Genomic DNA, 18,135 nt, shown 5'->3' with positions numbered 1-18,135 from the left:
TACTGCATGTTTCATAGCAAACTTTTTTTTTTTTTATTGAAGCAGCATACTTACAAATATGAATATTATTAACATAATGGTATATTTCTCCTGCCAAATTGTGTTTATCAAAATAGTAGAACAGCATTATAGTCCTGTCATTCATAAGAGTTCAAAGCAACATTTCATCACATTTGGGCAAGTGGTTCCAAAGACCTCGCCTGCAATAGCTGTGATGTCGGTACACTGAAATAGATAACCGTGACCGAAATCACCAGCATGTTAAATAATCAAGAAGCCCAAACTTACACAGAGTAGGTCATCAAGACCTTAACTGTGCTAAGGAGTAGGCATCACAATTCAACAGCGCTGTTCAAGGCACTGCACTGTGTGTACGGGTCTCTGCTATACATGTTCCAGGGATACCGAGGGGCTGTCACTAAACTATGCAGTAATGGGGAGTGACATGTCCCTCTCTCTCTCTTCAATTCTCCTGCTGCTGCTTGGGTTTCTTCTTCCTCTTTTTTCTCTTCTTCTTGGAAGCTGTGGGGGCAGGCTCCGCCTCCAAGGGGCTGGGGTCATGTGATTCCGCTTCCACATCACTGTTGGCAGGAAGTGATGTCACATCTTCGTCGGAAGTTCTAGAGGGGGAAAAAAAACATCAGCAATCCGTAGCTCTTACTGGTCAATTAAACCAAGAAAAGTGCCTCCATTCTAGGTAACAGTGTGTCCAACCAAGAGAGCTTTTTAATACCAGTATAGAAGAAATGGCCTTCAGTGTTTAATTCTACTATTGCTCTGCTCCATCTGAAATGGCCAACTGAGTGGCTTATCGCTGCTATCTAAGACATGGAGGTTACCAAGGTGTGAACCGAGGCGATGAGGGAGCAGCCTGCCCAGGTGGGTGAACGCTGAAACATCAGAAGGCAAACTATCCTCTGACAATGTTTCTACAACCCGAACGCGTGACTCGTGGCAGTGGTTTTACTAGGTGACTTATGAAAACTGCTTAGGAGCTGAACTAAAAAATAAAGGAGGCAGTGAAAAGAGGCAAAGACACAAATTCAGGACGGGGAGAATAATTGGAAACCCTGGTAACGCAGTTTTGAAATGCATTTGCTTTGTCTAGATTGTGTCGTGGTTGTTTGATGTGTAAGTGGTACTCACAGCTCATCCTCCTGCTCCCCAGGGTTCCTCCTCTCCAGCATAGCCACGAAGAAGCCGTTGGTGAGGGTCTCCCCGGGGCTCGCGCGCAGACACTGAGTCAGGGGCGCCTGACCTCGCTCCGGCCAGCTCGGCAGAACAGGGACCAGCCTGAGGAGGCAATGCAAATTAGAGCAAAATCCAGATGGTATTTGCCCCACTGTGGGGGCAGAAATTACACACTGCTGCTCCTCGACATCCTCTGGCAGATTCTGCTACGATCGTTTCAGAAGTACCTAAAAGAAACCTGGCACTCTGAAGACTCAATGTGACTGAGAAAGACGTCCCGTCTAAGATTTCACTAAATGTCTTTATCTTCTGAATATCTTCCAGGGTTAGAAACGTGCATTTCATAACTACCAGATTGAGGACTGTGATAGGTGTGATCCTTTCTGATTAGATTGTTTCTAAATCTACCTGATCTTTTGATTCAGTGTTCAAGGTCTGTTTGTTCCCATTATGAGTAGAAGTGATGAACAAAACTATCTTCAGTTTCAAGGACACCAATGATGAAATGGTTTTTGAAGCCCCATGCCCCCTGCTGGTGGTTACCTGAAGCTGCGGCGGTGCTCCCGCAGGCAGGCCCGCACCACGCCCTCGTTCTCCTCCTCGTGCACCGAGCAGGTGGAGTAGATGAGGCGCTGCAGCCGCGGGAAGCACAGGGCGTGGTTCAGGCAGCGCAGCTGGAACGCAGCCAGAGATTGCAGCCGCTGCGCAGGCACAGAGCCAGGGGAGTCTGTGAGCTCGTTCATGCGGCCCACCATACCTGCGAGGGAGAGGGAATCACACAGGCACTCATCTAAACTGTGGATCTAATACAGCGGCTTAAAGGAAGAGTCTTATGTTACAATAACACTGTATTGAGCTGATTTGTCACAGTTAAGACGTGTGTGTAATAACGGTAGGTCCCGTTCTACTGGCTGCACAAACGCAGTCCGGTTTTAAACTTTCATTTTGATTTTACCGAAAACCAACAGGACAAAAACAGCTGGAAAAAAAAAAAAACTGAACCAATCAGAACGGTCCCTAATTTATACTGTTGAGATATTAAGATACTCCACTGTTGATCAGTCAAATAGACCCTGTGATCTTCTGACCTTGATTAAAGGCTAAATAGCTCCAAATGTTTGAGTTTTTTTTCTGCTTTTTGCAAATAGTCCGCTGCAATTCAGGTTACTACCCTAACCTTAACAACTGAATCCACTCTGAGATATTAAATGTATTTGACTGCATTCTGTATTCCTTACTGGATCTGTTTTAGCAGTGTTTGAGAATGCTCAGGTTCCCTTTTACATTTCATCCCTGGATTTTGTGTTTGTGAATGCAGTACAGTTCGGACTGCAGCGTGTGCGTGTGCGTGTGTTTACCTGAGCCGCTGCACGAGGGGTCCAGCAGGATATACTCCACCTGGCTGTATCTGGGGTCCTCTGGGTTCAGCGTCAGGAAGTCCTGATTGGCCAGCTCATGACAGGTGACCCCAGCTCTGAGGAGCAGCGTGCTCATGGTGGACAGGCGCTTGGGGTCGAGGTCAAAGGCAAACAGCTTCCTGGCAAGAGAAAAAAGGGAACTGTTCAATTTTCTGCTGTGGTTTTATTAGGGTTAAAAATAAAAGAAAACCTTGAACTGGAGTCGAGAAGCAGCACAGCCACCCAAGTCGAAGTGAACCCCCTGCCCTCCCCTACCCCCGGTTCCCCAGCACAGCAGCCAGGTGGCTGGTCTTGTTCCCTGGGGCGGCGCAGGCATCAATCACATGGGCCCCAGCAGGGGGGTTCAGGAGGAAGGCTGGGAGGCAGCTGGCCTGCAGCGACACAGGACAAATTACTGAGAACTACAAACACAAACATTCCTATAGTACTAAAAGAGAAACCTGGTCATACAATTAGACAAACGTTTCTATGAGAAGTCAGTGGGTTTATTTGAATGATCTAAACATTACATACAGAGTTTATATATATCTCCGCCACCATTTAGATCATTACACTGAAACCTCCGATTGGGCAGACAAGCATTAACAAAGTGTGCCCCACATCACAGATCCATTCCTCTCTGGCCCGCCCCTCACCTTGTCCTGCAGGATGATGTGTCCCGCCTGGTACAGGAAGTGCGCGTGGAGGTCAGTCTTGGCCGGGAAGACCAGGAGCCCTGGGAGATGCAGGTCACAATAAAATCGCTTTCCCGACAGCTGCTGCAACTCCGCCAGACTGCAATCAAACAGCAGCGCTTTCATTGAACAAACAGCTCCCTCTCTGCATAAGATTGCCTTGAGGTATATGTTAATAGGTCTGATGTCTCATTATTATTATTATAAAAGATGTCATGAACTACTGTTACATTTTAGTTAAGCTGTGTTCTATGCACAGGATGACATCTATACACAATATGTACTGGGATTCTAACAAACCCTTACGGGTAGGAAAGCGGCTTTTCAAAGGGTAACCCAGCATGCCCTGCCCCCCCCCCCCGCGCTGCGTCTACCTGCTCGCTCGCCCCAGGTAGATGTAGCCCTCTCTCTTCAGGTAGTCGATCACGTCCTCCTGGCTGGTCTTGAGAGTGTTGACCCGAGCGTAGCGAGGCGGCTGCTTCCCTGCCAGAGGAAGAGGACGAGACTGGAATCTCTCACTCACACAGCAGCCCCGCTCTCTGCACTGACGCTGCAATCTGTCTGGCAAGCCAGGCTCTGCTAATGCAGGAGCACAGTCCTCCACATGTTCTACAAAAGACTGTGAATCTCACTGAGGTACAGCTGGGTTCAGAAGTCTGGAAGCAGCAAATGATTTACAGCAAGACCAGGGCCTTGGGATTGTGTTTCCTCACTTACTTACTAAATACCCTGGAATCTCTGAATAGATAATCCTCTAAGTAATTTAATCAGCAAGACATCTCGCAAGTGGAATGGCCCCCTGAAATGTTCTCCTTTCTCTAGGAAAGCAGTACAACAGGGGATGGGGAGTTTGTTGCTGGATAACTTCTCTCAGACTACTTGCTCACAAAATATCCCTGAATAGATCCTCCTCCTTAAGGATTTTAATAAGCAATCCGTCTCCTAAATTCAGTGGTACCCTGAATCTGATTCACTTCCTAACCATGCTGACTGACTCGGCAGTAGCTAACCATCTCCAGTGGACTCCAGCGTACCTTGAGCCTGGCTGGCTTTGGGGAGCAGGTCCTCGTTGCGGCTGACCTTCCTCTTGATCTTGAGCCTGGCCAGGGCTGCCTGCAGCCTCGCACGGTGCTTCATGATCAGAGCCTTCCAGCTCCCCCCACACTTCACCCCCCTGCCAATCAGGAGGTCGTACACCAGCACCTGGGACAGGCAATACAGGAGCGAGGTGTGTGAGAGACTCATAGGGTTAATCAAACCAACATCATAAATTAACTGAATACAGTCAACTCCCCAAGGGAGGGGTGCCCCTCATCAAACAAAAACACGGATAATGCAAACCCTATAAAAAAAAAAAATTCAAAAAACACATCCAGTGCACTGTGCTCACTTTACAGTTTCTTACAGCAGTCGTCACCCTTGATTTTTTTTCATTGATTTCCTCGTCGGCAAACCGCTTGAAGAATGAAATCAATCTCGCCGCATGCGTAGAATGATATGAACTGTACAGCACACCTGGACTTCCTTTGTTGCAAGCACAGGTAATCTGCTCACAGATAACCGAGAGCTGACTGCAGTTGAAATAATTGTTAGCGCAACACTTTGCTTCAATGATGCCACCTCAAGCATTGCGTGTGATGTCAGCTCTGTACAGAAACATTCCATAAAATGGAATTCCAACTACTTTGTAACTGAGATACTCAGTTATCACTGTGTTGGAGTGACTGCCACGCTTCCAAGCTCTTTAATTAGTTGCAGTACGTATGTAAGCATGTATGATCAAGCTTGAGAGAAGATCTTACAGGCTTTAATTGTGGGCTAACAGTAGCCGCTTGCTTCACTTCCAAATGGATTTATTTATTCACAATCTAAGTGATGACTCTGTAAACCATTCTGGCAAAGTGTTGCTGAGTCTAACCACAAACTTCCATGAAGAAATCAGGGTGCAGTTATAATTCATTCAGCTCTGTGGCATTCTGTTTCCACTTGGACAGGGTTATGGCACGTGGTTCAAATGATAATAATAATAATGACGTGGACGAGCTCTACCTTGGCCACGTTCATCCTGAGTTTGTTCTGCTTCAGAAGGCCTGTGCTGGTGATAATCTCCTCCAGGATCTTGGCGTATTTCAGCGTCTCGCACACCAAGGCGTACAGCTGCTTGATATTCTGTGGGGAGACAAGGCACTGTCACAGGTCCACTGTCCTGCGCACTGACAGCACACAGACCGCGCCGGGCAGTGCGTGTCGGTAACACACTCGCCGGTATTAATGCATAACTGGTTTATCCAGATCAACTTTTTAAACTCACACCTCAGTGCATTCTGGTACTGTAAATGTAGTCCCGTTTCTCTAAAGAAAAGAAACGACTCAGATGTACTCGCGACAGGTCAAACGTACCAGAATGCTTTTGCAACTCTTCTGGTCCGACAGATAAACTTTGATAATACAACAAGCGGACAGGAACACTAGATAACCGTGTTGCTGTAATTAGTATAGCATGTAAGTTAACGTGTTTGCCGATAGAAACGCATACAGAAAACACTGTCTGTATAGAACTTACCTGAAATTTACTGTTATACACGAGAGTCTTAATAGCGCCCTCCTTGTTCTCGATCTTATCGAGGATCTCCGCTGCTTTCACGTACAAAACCATGGCTGCTTACTTGACGATATAATTTACATTGGAGGTTTTAAACACAATTAACATGGAGCAAAAGTCATGCACATGTCCAGCCGATCACCGCTTCCAAACAGCGCAGTTACAGAACCCACGTGGTCGTCCTACCCAAACACACTGACGGGCTGCGGTGAAACATTACTGTGCGACCTCTGACGGCAGTTTACGATAACTGTGCAGGAAGTTGAACGCTTTTTGGATGTTCTTGGTATTAAAATTATACAGATGCTAGCACTGAATATAGATAGTGGGAATAAATAAATAAATAAATAAATAAGCAAGCAGTCTCTCTTGTTTTCTTGAGGATATTTGCTTAGCTGTTAAAACGAAACAACTATTGTAGTCGTATGTGCTAGTTTACACTGTCACTATGATACGAGCGTGGAATGTGTTTTTAAGTGTTCATACTTATTGTACTGTATGGAAAATGTCAATATGGATATTTTAGTAAGTAAAAACGGTATATCAGCGACAACAACACATTTTTGGCTATGGCTACCCTGTTTATTATCCTAATGTCATTCAGGCCCTTAACAATCTCTTATATTTTTTGTTAATGTCATTTTATTTTATTTTTATTTAATGTCAATTATGTCAGCCAGTCAGCCATTGGCACAATACTGTCATTGTAACTGGCTGATACCGTTGCTATGCCAACACGTAAGCTCGCTTTTTTTTTTTTTTTTTTTTGGGATGAACGTGTTCGACGTGCTCGACGTCCTCGTACCCTTACAGTGTTACGCTAACGTGGCAGAAGAAGCGAACCTGGGTTACTAAAGATGGAGTTAGCCGTGTTGGTCGCCGTCTCCTTGCTAATAGGAGCCCTGGTCCTCCTCGTCGTTGTCGCTCTGGGGAAACACCGAGAAGAACAGAAAGAGGAATCCGACCAGAATACGGAGACAGTCGGTAAGGAGGTTACTGTTAACGCGGTGGCAGTGTTTAGTGTATTTCCATTCTGAGCGGCTCAGTGAGGGGAGGTGTCCGCTAGGCGGCGCTAAGCTCATAGCTGTGGTACAGTTTCACGCAGCTGAGGTTTTCCCTCGGTGCGGAGGGTAGTCGTGTCGATGTCGCTAGCCTCAAAACAGCGCCCTCTGCCCGCAGAAAAGACCACAGCGCAAGACGCCGCAATTGTAATATTTAATTCCAGAGTTCAGGTTGGGATCATACAGCAGCGGTTTCCATTTCAGATCTGATCGACAGAACCGTAAGTGATACTACCTGTTGAGCGAGTCTGCGTATGCTTTATTTTAAGAAGCTATAGCAACTATATTAATACAGTAACTTAAATATTTAGCTGTTTAGAAGAACGGAAATATCTGCTGGTGTGGAGAAGGGCTTAATTGCCTATTCAAATTTTTTTAAGAGCATTATTTATTGCGTAACATTGTCTTGTGGGGCATTTTATGCCAAAATAATAACCAGACACATTTCCTGGGTCACCATCAAGGGCTTATTAATTTGTGACATTTTCAAATGTATTTGTTTTCAGAAGAGAAAATAAACGGGCAATCGGAGAGACTCCTCCCATCAAAGAAACAGAAGCCGCAGCAGCGCCCCCGAAAGGAGAAACCACAGCAGCACACCTTCTCGCACCCGCTGCTGGCGGCCTCTCTGAAGGTCGGTACAGTCAAGGCCAGGCTAGGATTGCCAATCCAGTTAGTGTTGTGTAGCGCTGATCCGATTCCTGGTGAATAATCATTAAATCTTGTGCAATACTAAGAGAAACTCGCCCCTCTCACCCTGCCTCCTCTGCAGGCTCATAGTGGGAACATCACCTGCCTGGACTTCAGCAGCAACGGCAAGTACCTGGCATCCTGCGCTGATGACCGCACCGTCCGCATCTGGAGCACCAAGGACTTCCTGGAGCGGGAGCATCGCTGCCTGCGGGCCAACGTGGAGCTGGATCACGCAACCCTCGTCAGCTTCAGTCCCGACTCGCGGTACGTTACGTGCACATTCACACCCTGCAGCCTGAGATTCTGGAGAACTGAACCCTCTTCAGGACATAATGCAGGGCTAGCACGAAAGCTGGGCTAGTGAAAGGTTAGAAAATGTTTTGCCGTGGGGCGGTAAGCTGTGTGAGCTGCTAAATCTAGTGTTTCAATCTAGGTAGTCTACAAATGGACTTTAAAATGAGGTTACCAATTAGTCGCACTACTAAGCCTAATAGCAGCTATCACATAATCACTTACTTACTTTGGTAGTCCTGATATCTTAATATGTGGTTAAAACATATGTAGTTGGATGTGATCAGTGTTTGCAGTGTGGTCAGCACAGCACAGCTGCCCTCCCTGGCTGTGGGGTATTGACCGCCCCCCTCCACCCCTTGTTTTGTGCTGCAGGGCCTTCATCACCTGGCTGGCTAATGGCGAGACTATCCGCGTGTTTAAGATGAACAAGAAGGACGACGGCTCCGTCACCTTCAGCGCTGCACCCGAGGACTTCCCCCAGAGACACAAGGCTGCTGTGATCAGCATCGGCATCGCAGAGACAGGTACAGGGCCTCCATACTCTCCTGTCGGCCGACTGGTAACGTGTGCGCTGCAGCTGTCAGGGATTGAGGAGAGTTGAGTCTCCTCTGCTGAAACCAGACGTGATCTCATGCGATGCACCGTCTAATGCTAGCTGGAAAACTTTGCAAACAAAGCATTGAACTCGATTTTTTTGCTGGGGATCGCGAGGTTTGTTGTCAGAGTTGAGGAGGAAATGTACTTGTTACTAAAGTGGACCAAGTGCCAGGTGTCTGGGGAGTCGGCATGCTCTTTCCTGAGCTGTCTTTAATGACTTTTTGCTACAGGCAGCCATGGAGAAAAACAGTTTACCTTTACTGTGGATATGACGGCTGGTCCCTAATCATTTAGCAGCGCTGGGCAAGAGGATTCCCCATCCCTGTGATGCTTCATTCCTTTAACAAAGACATGAAAGTATCCCCTTGGTGCTGATATTGCTCTTTGGAAGGCCGTTGATCAGAAAGGCAGTATTGTATTGCTGAGCTTCGATATTGAGCCTGCAGTGTCCTCTCCTTGACGAGTGCTCCCGAGCCTTCCTAACCCCCCCTCCCTTGTGTGCTCCATGTTCCAGGGAAGTTCATAATGACGGCCTCCAGCGACACCACCATCCTGATCTGGGACCTGAAAGGGGAGGTCCTGGCCTCCATCAACACCAACCAGATGACCAACGCGTACGCCACCGTGTCTCCCTGTGGCAGGTCAGCTGCTCCGTCCTCCGCCCCCCCCCCCCCTTCCTTCCTGCTGCTATCCGCTTCTCTGTCTGATCAGACCCCATTCCTGATGCAGTGCTAGTCTGCCAATCTCTAATCCACTGCTGTCCATGGGACTATCTATTGCTGCTGTCCACTCCTCCCTCTTGCTGTGCTCAAACATTGTCCTTCATAAGGCTGCTTCTCCAAACTCTTTCTGTTGCGTTCATGAAACCTCAGCACACTGATCCATGCATGCAGCATGGAAGTCCATCATCTGCTCCACCCTTATCCTAAAGCTGTGTACTGTAACATGATTTCAAAGCTAATGTGTACCAGAGCTGCCACTTCTACTCACAGACAGTTTAAATATCCCAAGTTTAGTGGTTCCTCCATACCCTCATTCCCCCCTCTCTCTTCCCTGTGGCAGGTTTGTGGCGTCCTGTGGGTTCACCCCGGATGTGAAGGTCTGGGAGGTGTGTTTCGGGAAGGGGGGCGACTTCAAAGAGGTGGCGCGGGCCTTTGATCTGAAGGGGCACTCGGCCGGCGTCTGCTGTTTCTCATTCTCCAACGACTCGAGGAGGTGAGACCCGCAGGGTTACAGAGACACCTGCATTCATAAACAGATATTTCTGACCTCTAAACCTCTTTCAATCATAAGGGGTTTTCTTTCAGAAACAGTAAGAGACTTATGTAGCTGCGGTTGCTTGACCTTAAGCTAACGATGTCAATGTTCAGACTTCTAGGAATTTAATCGCAGAGTACGAATGCTTTCCTTTTCCTTCAGGATGGCGACGGTTTCCAAAGACGGGACGTGGAAGTTGTGGGACACGGACGTGGAGTACAAGCAGCAGCAGGACCCCTACCTGCTGCTGACGGGCCGGTGCCAGGTGTCGGAGCCGTGCCGCATCGCGCTGTCCCCGGACGCCCGCGTGGTGGCCATCTCCTGCGGCTCCAGCCTGGCTCTGTACAGCGCGGCGAGCGGGGAGCTGGAAGAGGAGTTCCAGGGGGTGCACAGCGAGGAGATCAGCGCCCTGCACTTCGACATCAACAACCGATTCGTAGTAACCAGCGGGGACCGGGTCATCCGCGCCTTCCACAACACCCCCGGCTACCGCGCCGCCATCCGCGAGATGGAGGCCATGCTGAGGAAAGCCTCCAACGAGGGCATGCGCCAGAGACTGCAGCTGCAGATCAGAGAGGCACAGAGTGCCCTGGACAGTGTGGGCGCGGTCAGGGAATGAAAGAGAGAGAGAGAGAGGCATTTCCCAGCTTCAAAACCAAATTAAACTGTTCTTGTTTTTCTCCGCTGTTTTTGTTTCTTGCTGATTTTAAAACAAATCATGTTTCTAATAAAATGTTGATGTGTTTTCCAAAAAAGAAAGCAAGCAAGCAAGCCTGTGCATGTTTTTTTTTTTTTTTTTTCATTTTGCCCTGGTTGAAGTGGAGACCATTATATTTACTGTATACCTGTGAATGTATTTCACCAGAAGACTGAGTGGAACGAATGTGATCACATCCAATTATGGTCGAATTTTCTTTTCTTGTTAAGTATTTGAACAGGCATGGTTTGCAGAGTCCATTGATATCGTTTGTTATGGAGAGGTTCAGGAATGCTTTGATGTGTGTGTTTCTGTCTCGCGATCCCAAAGCTTCAAGTGTGCAAGCAGGGCTGGAATCTGCAACTTCATTTCTTTAACCTTCCTCCCGGTCCTGTGCTCTGATCTACAGGCTACACTGGCACTAGTATGTCATCCTGAGAATAACGATTAAATAAGTGCTTTCAAACCCACGCAGAGCCTTCAAGCAGCAGCAGTAGCTGAATCACTTGTGTATCCCATCAGCACAAGGCAAAACATGAACTTTGTTTAACTCCTGCTGTCCACGGTGAGAGCAAATTGTATGAATTTCAGAATCTCTGTATTTTATCACTGGATTGCATGCAAGAGAAAGCACAGTGTTTAGAAACGGCAGAAGAGCCATGCCGTCGTAGTGAGTTGTGCCTCTCTCAGTCCGGTCACCAGGACTTGTTAAAACCAGGTCCTTCGTTACCATGCTGTGACCAGGCTCCGAGCTGCTTATATGATAACAGTAAGGACATGGCTGGAGCAAGGTTCTGTGCTGGAACGGCTTAACAGAGCCATGTGGGAGCACCTCTCATCTACTGCTGTATGGTGTTAGTTCAAACACGTGGTACCAGCATTCATCAGCGCATGTGCCCGAGTCTATCCATCATGAGCAACTTTTCCCCGACTTGTGATTGTGAACAGGAACATATCTGGCTACCTGTGTTAAGCTGGAAACGCAGCATTGCTTTCGATTTTGAAATGGAAGAAAACACACCAAGGGCCTATACAGAAAAAATAGTACGTTAGTTCAGTTATCTTGCTGCTTTCTGTTACAGTATCTGTGCACTTTCCTCATTTTATAATACCGCCTTTGTTTAAAGCATGAGCACAGGTTTATGATCAGCTGCATAGTGTCACTATTACATGCAGGTAAATTAATTTCTGTGTTTAAACATGTGATATCTGTCTTTAATGCGCACATGTTTAATATGCAATAGAGGGGAACTGTACTTGGACTATGTACTTATGACAGGCTATGCAGCGCTCACGCGTAAACAGTGGCTTAACAATTATCGCGAGAGCAAACCGCCGAACGGCGACGAGACTCTGGCTGGGACAGAGACCGGAGAAAAAAAAAATAAACCGTGTTGAAAATGTCGGGGCGCTCGGTTCGAGCCGAGACCCGCAGCCGCGCCAAAGATGATATTAAAAAGGTGATGGCGGCCATGGAAAAGGTCCGCAGATGGTAAGTGAAGACAGGCTGACTTTCGTTTTTAGTTTGTGAAAATACAAATCTTTCAAACAATCTCGAAAGAGAAAGTTCACGGAGAGGGAGGGAAGGTGGTTGATTCCAGAGGTTGATTGACAGTCCCCGTCACCAATGAGAGGCATAGGTGCGGACTGGTCGCCTTGGTGATGACAAGTGGCCGGGAAGGGGTGGGATTGCTTGCAATTGACGGGATGGTTTATAGCCGCGTGAGAATTAAACATCGGGAGGTGTGTTTGAAAAGTTGTAACCTATGAAACAAGTCGAGGATAAAAACGGTGGGGGGAGAACCGGGATTTCTTACACACGGTTTTATGAAACCGTACAGTCCCTCACACGAAACTGTTGCTAGTCAGTTTTAAACCGGAATGACTTTGATATGGCGGTGAGAGTAAGCGCTTAGTTGGCAGGTGTTTCAGTATCCAAGACTGCACACGTTCCTGATGTTTCACAGGGAACAGTAGCATGTTGTGCTGTCTCAAAGCCTACAGTTATGTTTCGTGCCTGCAGATAACTATGGCGGTTCACAGTGTCTCTTGCTTCTTATAAACCAGTCAATGAGAATGTGTGCTTGTTGTCTGAAGCCCGTCAGTGTATTGCTTCAATGACACAGACTCTCTTTCACAGCATGCTTCACCTGCCAAGTGGACATTTTGTCATAATAAATCTGCCAGAAATGAAGAGTGTCGTGGTGGGTACACAGCATTCCTGCCAGCCTTCACACCACAGTAACACTTGCATTCTTGAACTCTTTCATTTTCTAGATTTTGGAAAAAAATGATTTTTTACAACTGTCAGGTTTAATGGTCAGCCTTCTCCGTTTTTGTTTTTGTCACTTTGTGTCAGAGCTTCAATCTTTTATTGCTGAGACCCATTGTCTTTATTTTCCACCCCTGAGTTATTTCCCTTTTCACACAGTAATTCTCTTTGACCCCCTCTTCTGCAGGGAGAAGAAATGGGTGACCGTGGGCGACACATCACTCAGGATATTTAAGTGGGTACCAGTTGTGGATACCAGGGAGGTAGGGCAGCTGGCTTTTATCATTTCAACTGTGTGTGTGTGATTCTGAAGTGTTTATGCTGCATATCGTTTCAGCGTGATTGATTAAATGCAAAGAGGCCAAGGTGTGGGGAATCAGATATCGGAGAATGGGAAGAAAATGCAGCTTTATGTCCCTGTTGAAGGTGTACCATTAGCCTGTAGCTTTAAGTCTTTGCATGTACAATGCTATAGAGTAGCCATGTTTGTCCAGCATTCCCAATACTCTCTGTGCTGATCAGAGCTGATCATCCTGCTGAGACAGGGGAACGAGAAGTCAAGGGGATCTGCAGAACAACACGGAGGAGAGCTCCATAGCAGCTCAAGATGGTAATGGAAAGGTACCAAAGCTAATTAAGGGAGAAGGGGATTTTAAAACGGGGTTACTAAACACTGTAATAGGAACGCACGTCTTTTCATTTCCAGTTTTTTATTAGCTTCAATACCACAGCGGGCACTCGCAGATATTATTAGTTTTGGTTAGTAATATGTGGGAGCGATAGAAAATAAAACCTATCCAATCCTAATAAGAAAGAGTAAGGTGTAACTGATAGCCAGGGCTCAGGCTTCAGACAGGCTCTACAACGCTGGCCACAAAGGCAGCCTGACAGCAGTCATGGAAAAACAGCTGTGGTTTCCTAAGCTCGTGTTACACTTTACAGTTTGCTTTCAGTGTGGCAGTGTGGGGTGGCTGCCCTTTGTTGAAGCCAGGTTACCTTGCCAAGTTTGAAGTGCAGTGCATCAAAAACAGAACTGCAGACAAGAAGCAGATTACTGTCTCCTATGAAAGGCGTATTGTTAACTATCAGTTGGGCCAGTTGTTTTGATATTTGAGAGTCGGGTATGTAGAGTGCACACCATGCTCACACCAGCAACTTTAAAATAGAGTCTTGACTAATAAATCTGTCTTTTTTTTCTTTTGAAGAAGGACAAAAGCAAAGCCAATGGAAACGCCGGGAGAGAAGTCAAGAGGTTCCCTACTGATTCAGCACCGGAAAGTAACGGCTCTGTCCTGCTGGACTTTCAGGGTTAGTGGCACACAATCCCTTTGTTATCACCGTCTGTTCTGCTGTGAGTCTCCAGCAATCACAGGCTTCTCAGAACGCCAAGGAGCCCAGTTCCTTCTGTGCAGTTTCCATTGCAGACCAGTCACAGGAACGGTTAGGGTCAGTTGTTTCAGTATCTAAAAGTGAATTTGTCTTCAGCTACGGGGCAGCGATAGCACATGCACTGACAATGGCTGATTCATATACATATTTTTTAAATGAAACTTAAGAATACTGTTTCAATCAGATTTCAGGTACAAATTAATATGTACAAAATGATTTATATTTAAGCCTAGGTCTTTTTGCAGCCCTACTTTCGCAGCATTTTAATTGCAGGCATTAATATTAAGAAGTAGGTCAATAAATCAGTCCCTGGGGGGAACTCCTACTGGATACATGTAGTTAATAAGCAGCTTAAGATCTGCCGCTGTTTATATCATTACAGTAATCTGCAATGTGTCACCGAGCGCTGGGTGCAGGTATGTCAACCACAGAATGCTTGTATAAGCTCACAGGGTAGCTAAACTAGCCCTTTCCAAGCTCCTGCCTTTTCTGTATTTCAGATGAGAACAGTAACCAGAGCTCGCTGTCGGATACCTACCAGCACAAAGTGGACAGCAGCAGCAACTCGAGCCCCCAGCCCAGCGAGCCGGTGAGCCCAGCTCACACCTTGGACTTCCGGACAGACGACTCGCAGCCGCCCACGCTGGGCCAGGAGAGCATGGAGGGTAGGAGAGGGGGCACTGGGGTCTGGAACGCAAAGCCAAGCACAGCGCTCGGGTGGGGTAACCTCCAAAGAGAAATGCACTGCGCTGTTTTCATTCTTTTTTTCCACTCTTTATTTTAGAGCCGGTATTGCCGACCTGTGAAGTTGCGGACGAGCCTCCCACACTGATTAAAGAGGATCTCTTACCACTGAGTGCTCAAGTAAGGGAGACTGTACGGCCACACTGCCACTCTCCCAGTCCCTCCCCTCTTACCAGTCCTGATTGTATTTATTCCATACAAAACACTTGTTTATTTTACAATTACTGCTGAGAGAGCTGATATTGCATGTTGTATTACGTTGGGTGTGCATGTACAGTAACAATCTCTCAAGGTTATCTTGTAATGGCTGTGTTCCTCTTTTCCTCAGGTGGCAGAGGAAGACTATGACTCCGGGGCACCTCCTCTGAAGAGAATTTGTACAGAACAAAACTCAGTCCTCCAGCCTGTGTCTCAGAGCTAGCCCATGGTCTGTGCATTCAGCCGCTGGTCCGGTGGCAATTTATTTCTATATCTTTTAAAGGTCTGGTAAAACTGTATTTTTTAAAAAAGCTCTGTTTAGACATATCTCCTAGGATGACAGACCCCTTTCCAACACTGCCACCTGTCATCTGCCTGGTCAACAGGAGAGTCACCCCCGTGGCAAAGCAGCCGCAGTGTAACGGAAGTCACCTGCCCAGTTCATGCAGGTGCATGCCAGGGAAGCAGTTGGTAGACTATGGGGAGGTGTACAGTGTTTTCACACCTAGGATGTCTGTAGATACTCAGTGTGACTTTACCCACTGAGGAATGCAGCAGATTCACAGGCTGTGGTAAATGCTACCATTTAGCTCATTTAGTGCTTCTGGTCTTTGTCTGTGGTGGTCATCTGAGCATCTAAAGACAAGCTTCCTCTTCCCATGGTCTGCTGTAGCTGCCTGCCAGGTTTCACTGCCTTTAGGTTGCTGGTCTTTTCAGTATCCATGAACTAGCCTGTACATATAAGACTTGGTTTAACCTTGTTTAACTCCACTCCGTAACAGTCTAGCTGCATTAGAACTTCATTGTTACTGTGGGTTAAGATTTCTTTTTCATGATGAACACATTTAAAGGCTATCCACCCACAGTGCACGAGTGCGACTGTGTCTCGCGCCTGCCCTGGACTGGAGGGACCACCATCCAAATTCAATTCAGTACCCAATCCCACCCAATCCTTGGTTTCTCTTTTTTTAAAACTGACTACAGAAGGTGTTGCAAATTGCATAGTGTTGGTTTTGTGAGAGAGATTGAGCTACAGCCCACCACACTCATTTTACTAATGGTCTATGAATCCAGGGTCGAAGTCTAGTCTTCAGATGGTGGTAGTTGTTACTGTGGAGTTTTAACAATGCTCTGTTGCCTGATATAAACATATATACTGTATACACACATACAAATGTTTGAGAAATTATTTAATAAAAAACATGGGCAGCCATTATTAGCTTAGAGGAGCTATTTTACTGGTTCATGCATACATCATGTTTTGCCTACTGTGAAGTGTGAGTAGATCATGAACAGAAAATACCTGATTTATCAAGCTGTGTACTCCAAGGTGCAAGTTTTGAAATTGTTTCAGCAGCTGTACAAAACCACCTCGGACAGTTAACTAAAGGGGACGCCCTCAGATAGGCTTCTCTTAGTTTTCAGATCAGCTGATCAAGCTGGGAGTGCTGATGCGTACGCGTGGATCGCTACCTCGCGGATTGCCCGCGTTTATTTCGTTTTGTGAAGTTAGCAGACACAGTGGGTGAAAGCCCAAGGTTCTCGAACACTCAACAGCAAGTGCAGCTTCCCTCACTCTGAACTCTAAATGTGATATCAAGATGATTTTTTGTTTTTTGGTAACACAAATCATGTTGTATGGAATAACTAGTATTAGTTAAAATGTAATGTATTGTTTTTATTTAATTTTAAATCTACTAAACACCCTCCCTGTTTGTTGTAAACTGTGTGCAGGGTGATTTTTATACATGCTGAAAGGAATATATAAAAATCGTATTTTATTGAAACTCAGTATTTTGCTAATCTTTTGCAAACTGATTTTATAGATCTTTTTGATTGAAGACAGCTGCTGATTTACAGACCCTTGAAAAGTTTACAGGTGCTTCCTGTATTATATTATCAATATAACAACAAGACTGTTTGCAGTAAATGGAATTGCCTTTTTAGTTTGAAACGAATTGGCTTTGAAGATGCCCTTGCCGCTGACTGCTGCAGCACGGTCTGCTTGCTGGTACAGTGGATTATGAGGTTACAGTGGATTATGAGGTTACAGTGGATTATGGGGTTACAGTGGATTATGGGGTTACAGTAGATTATGGGGTTACATTAGATTATGGGGTTACAGTAGATTATGGGGTTACATTAGATTATGAGGTTACAGAAGATTATGGAGTTACAGTAGATTATGGGGTCGGTACAATTCATCTAAAAGAGGGTGGCTCTGAATACCACTGTTGTTAAATTGTAAAAGTTGTCTGAGAAAACCTGTGTGTGTGACTCTGAAGGGCATTTTTCTATTTAAAGTAAGTCAACTGTCAGGTTTGTTCTCAATGTATTGTTTAGTAAGCAGGCCAGCCAGTGTTTATGTCAATAGACATCTACATGTTTAATCTTTAAATATATGTTTATCTCACCAATAATCTACTGTGAATAGATATCCACAAGCCACCAGCATCGTACAATCATAACTACCAGCAGAAATACAATCGACAAGTTCACCGCAAGGTATTTTTTTTACCTTCTACGACTGTCCCAAGTGGCATTGCAGTACTACTGACTGTAAAACAAGCCAGACCTGGCTTCTGACTGACAGCACGACAACAGAGCCAAATCTTATTTCTTGGTGTGTGGGGAGGTAATTTATGGCAAAGCCTATATGTATGTATTTTATGAAGAAGCTGTATTTGCCTAAGCCAGGTTTGGATGTTTTTTTGAGAAAAACAGCAAAGTATTTCTGCTCTCCATTAAGTTGTATGTAAACAATATGGGTTTGGAAGACCAGTGTCTAATGCAAGCTGGGACACAATGTTTGGCATTACATAGTTTGTTTGGCATATTTTTTTAGGCTGTCCGCTAATTCTTCAACCCATGGCACCACTGTGTTTCAACAACAGCATGTTTCTGATTTTATGAAAACTGTTCAAACAAGGCTACAGAAAGATGCATTTTAGCACTGTATTTTAACAATTACAATAAAAACAAATGTATATATACTTGTGATGTGTTTTTGTGTGTGTCGATCTATCTTAGCAGCAATGCACAGTATTT

The 18,135-nt window shown here is 45.9% G+C and overlaps 3 protein-coding genes across 4 annotated transcripts; 2 read left to right on the top strand and 1 right to left on the bottom strand.

Annotated features, from left to right (window-relative positions):
- Positions 1 to 9: 9 nt before the first annotated feature.
- On the bottom strand, positions 10 to 6,125 carry LOC117430376 (28S rRNA (cytosine-C(5))-methyltransferase-like). The gene is made up of 10 exons (XM_034050364.3): positions 5,847 to 6,125; positions 5,333 to 5,452; positions 4,318 to 4,486; positions 3,658 to 3,766; positions 3,245 to 3,383; positions 2,865 to 2,980; positions 2,550 to 2,728; positions 1,735 to 1,948; positions 1,147 to 1,293; positions 10 to 620 (listed from the first exon to the last, which is right to left on the bottom strand). The coding sequence occupies exons 1-10, from the start codon at positions 5,937 to 5,939 to the stop codon at positions 464 to 466; spliced, it is 1,443 nt and encodes a 480-aa protein (XP_033906255.3). The 5' UTR covers positions 5,940 to 6,125; the 3' UTR covers positions 10 to 463.
- Positions 6,126 to 6,678: 553 nt separating this feature from the next.
- LOC117430811 (transducin beta-like protein 2) lies at positions 6,679 to 11,093 on the top strand. Its single transcript, XM_059000760.1, has 7 exons — positions 6,679 to 6,869; positions 7,453 to 7,580; positions 7,719 to 7,903; positions 8,306 to 8,457; positions 9,045 to 9,171; positions 9,593 to 9,745; positions 9,950 to 11,093. The coding sequence occupies exons 1-7, from the start codon at positions 6,743 to 6,745 to the stop codon at positions 10,404 to 10,406; spliced, it is 1,329 nt and encodes a 442-aa protein (XP_058856743.1). The 5' UTR covers positions 6,679 to 6,742; the 3' UTR covers positions 10,407 to 11,093.
- A 676-nt stretch (positions 11,094 to 11,769) lies between these two features.
- LOC117964341 (B-cell CLL/lymphoma 7 protein family member B-like) lies at positions 11,770 to 18,080 on the top strand. 2 transcript variants are annotated; one of them, XR_009308933.1, is made up of 7 exons: positions 11,770 to 11,976; positions 12,944 to 13,019; positions 13,962 to 14,064; positions 14,646 to 14,810; positions 14,930 to 15,009; positions 15,218 to 17,115; positions 17,242 to 18,080. XR_009308933.1 is itself a non-coding variant. In XM_034907625.2 (6 exons), exons 1-6 carry the CDS (start codon positions 11,885 to 11,887, stop codon positions 15,308 to 15,310), a joined length of 609 nt encoding a protein of 202 aa, XP_034763516.1. In that variant the 5' UTR covers positions 11,770 to 11,884; the 3' UTR covers positions 15,311 to 18,080. The 2 variants fall into 2 exon arrangements, 1 of the variants encoding a protein (XP_034763516.1); XM_034907625.2 differs by having other exon boundaries at positions 15,218 to 18,080.
- The last annotated feature ends 55 nt before the right edge of the window (positions 18,081 to 18,135 follow it).

The sequence above is a fragment of the Acipenser ruthenus genome, chromosome 26 (genome assembly GCF_902713425.1).
Source record: "Acipenser ruthenus chromosome 26, fAciRut3.2 maternal haplotype, whole genome shotgun sequence".
NCBI classification, from domain to species: domain Eukaryota; kingdom Metazoa; phylum Chordata; class Actinopteri; order Acipenseriformes; family Acipenseridae; genus Acipenser; species Acipenser ruthenus.
The sequence above is the reverse complement of the archived record's forward strand: the minus strand, read 5'-3'. Positions and strand labels throughout refer to the sequence as shown.

Excerpts from the sequence above, each read along its gene's own strand:
- LOC117430811 (XM_059000760.1), top strand. The coding sequence starts at position 6,743 with ATGGAGTTAGCCGTGTTGGTCGCCGTCTCCTTGCTAATAGGAGCCCTG. Across the intron at positions 7,904-8,305 it reads AGCTTCAGTCCCGACTCGCG|GGCCTTCATCACCTGGCTGG; the intron begins GTACGTTACGTG and ends TTTGTGCTGCAG. Across the intron at positions 8,458-9,044 it reads CATCGGCATCGCAGAGACAG|GGAAGTTCATAATGACGGCC; the intron begins GTACAGGGCCTC and ends TCCATGTTCCAG.
- LOC117430376 (XM_034050364.3), bottom strand. The coding sequence starts at position 5,939 with ATGGTTTTGTACGTGAAAGCAGCGGAGATCCTCGATAAGATCGAGAAC. Across the intron at positions 4,487-5,332 it reads TCAGGATGAACGTGGCCAAG|GTGCTGGTGTACGACCTCCT; the intron begins GTAGAGCTCGTC and ends TGCCTGTCCCAG. Across the intron at positions 3,384-3,657 it reads TACCTGGGGCGAGCGAGCAG|TCTGGCGGAGTTGCAGCAGC; the intron begins GTAGACGCAGCG and ends GTTTGATTGCAG.
- LOC117964341 (XM_034907625.2), top strand. The coding sequence starts at position 11,885 with ATGTCGGGGCGCTCGGTTCGAGCCGAGACCCGCAGCCGCGCCAAAGAT. Across the intron at positions 13,020-13,961 it reads CAGTTGTGGATACCAGGGAG|AAGGACAAAAGCAAAGCCAA; the intron begins GTAGGGCAGCTG and ends TTTCTTTTGAAG. Across the intron at positions 14,065-14,645 it reads TGTCCTGCTGGACTTTCAGG|ATGAGAACAGTAACCAGAGC; the intron begins GTTAGTGGCACA and ends TCTGTATTTCAG.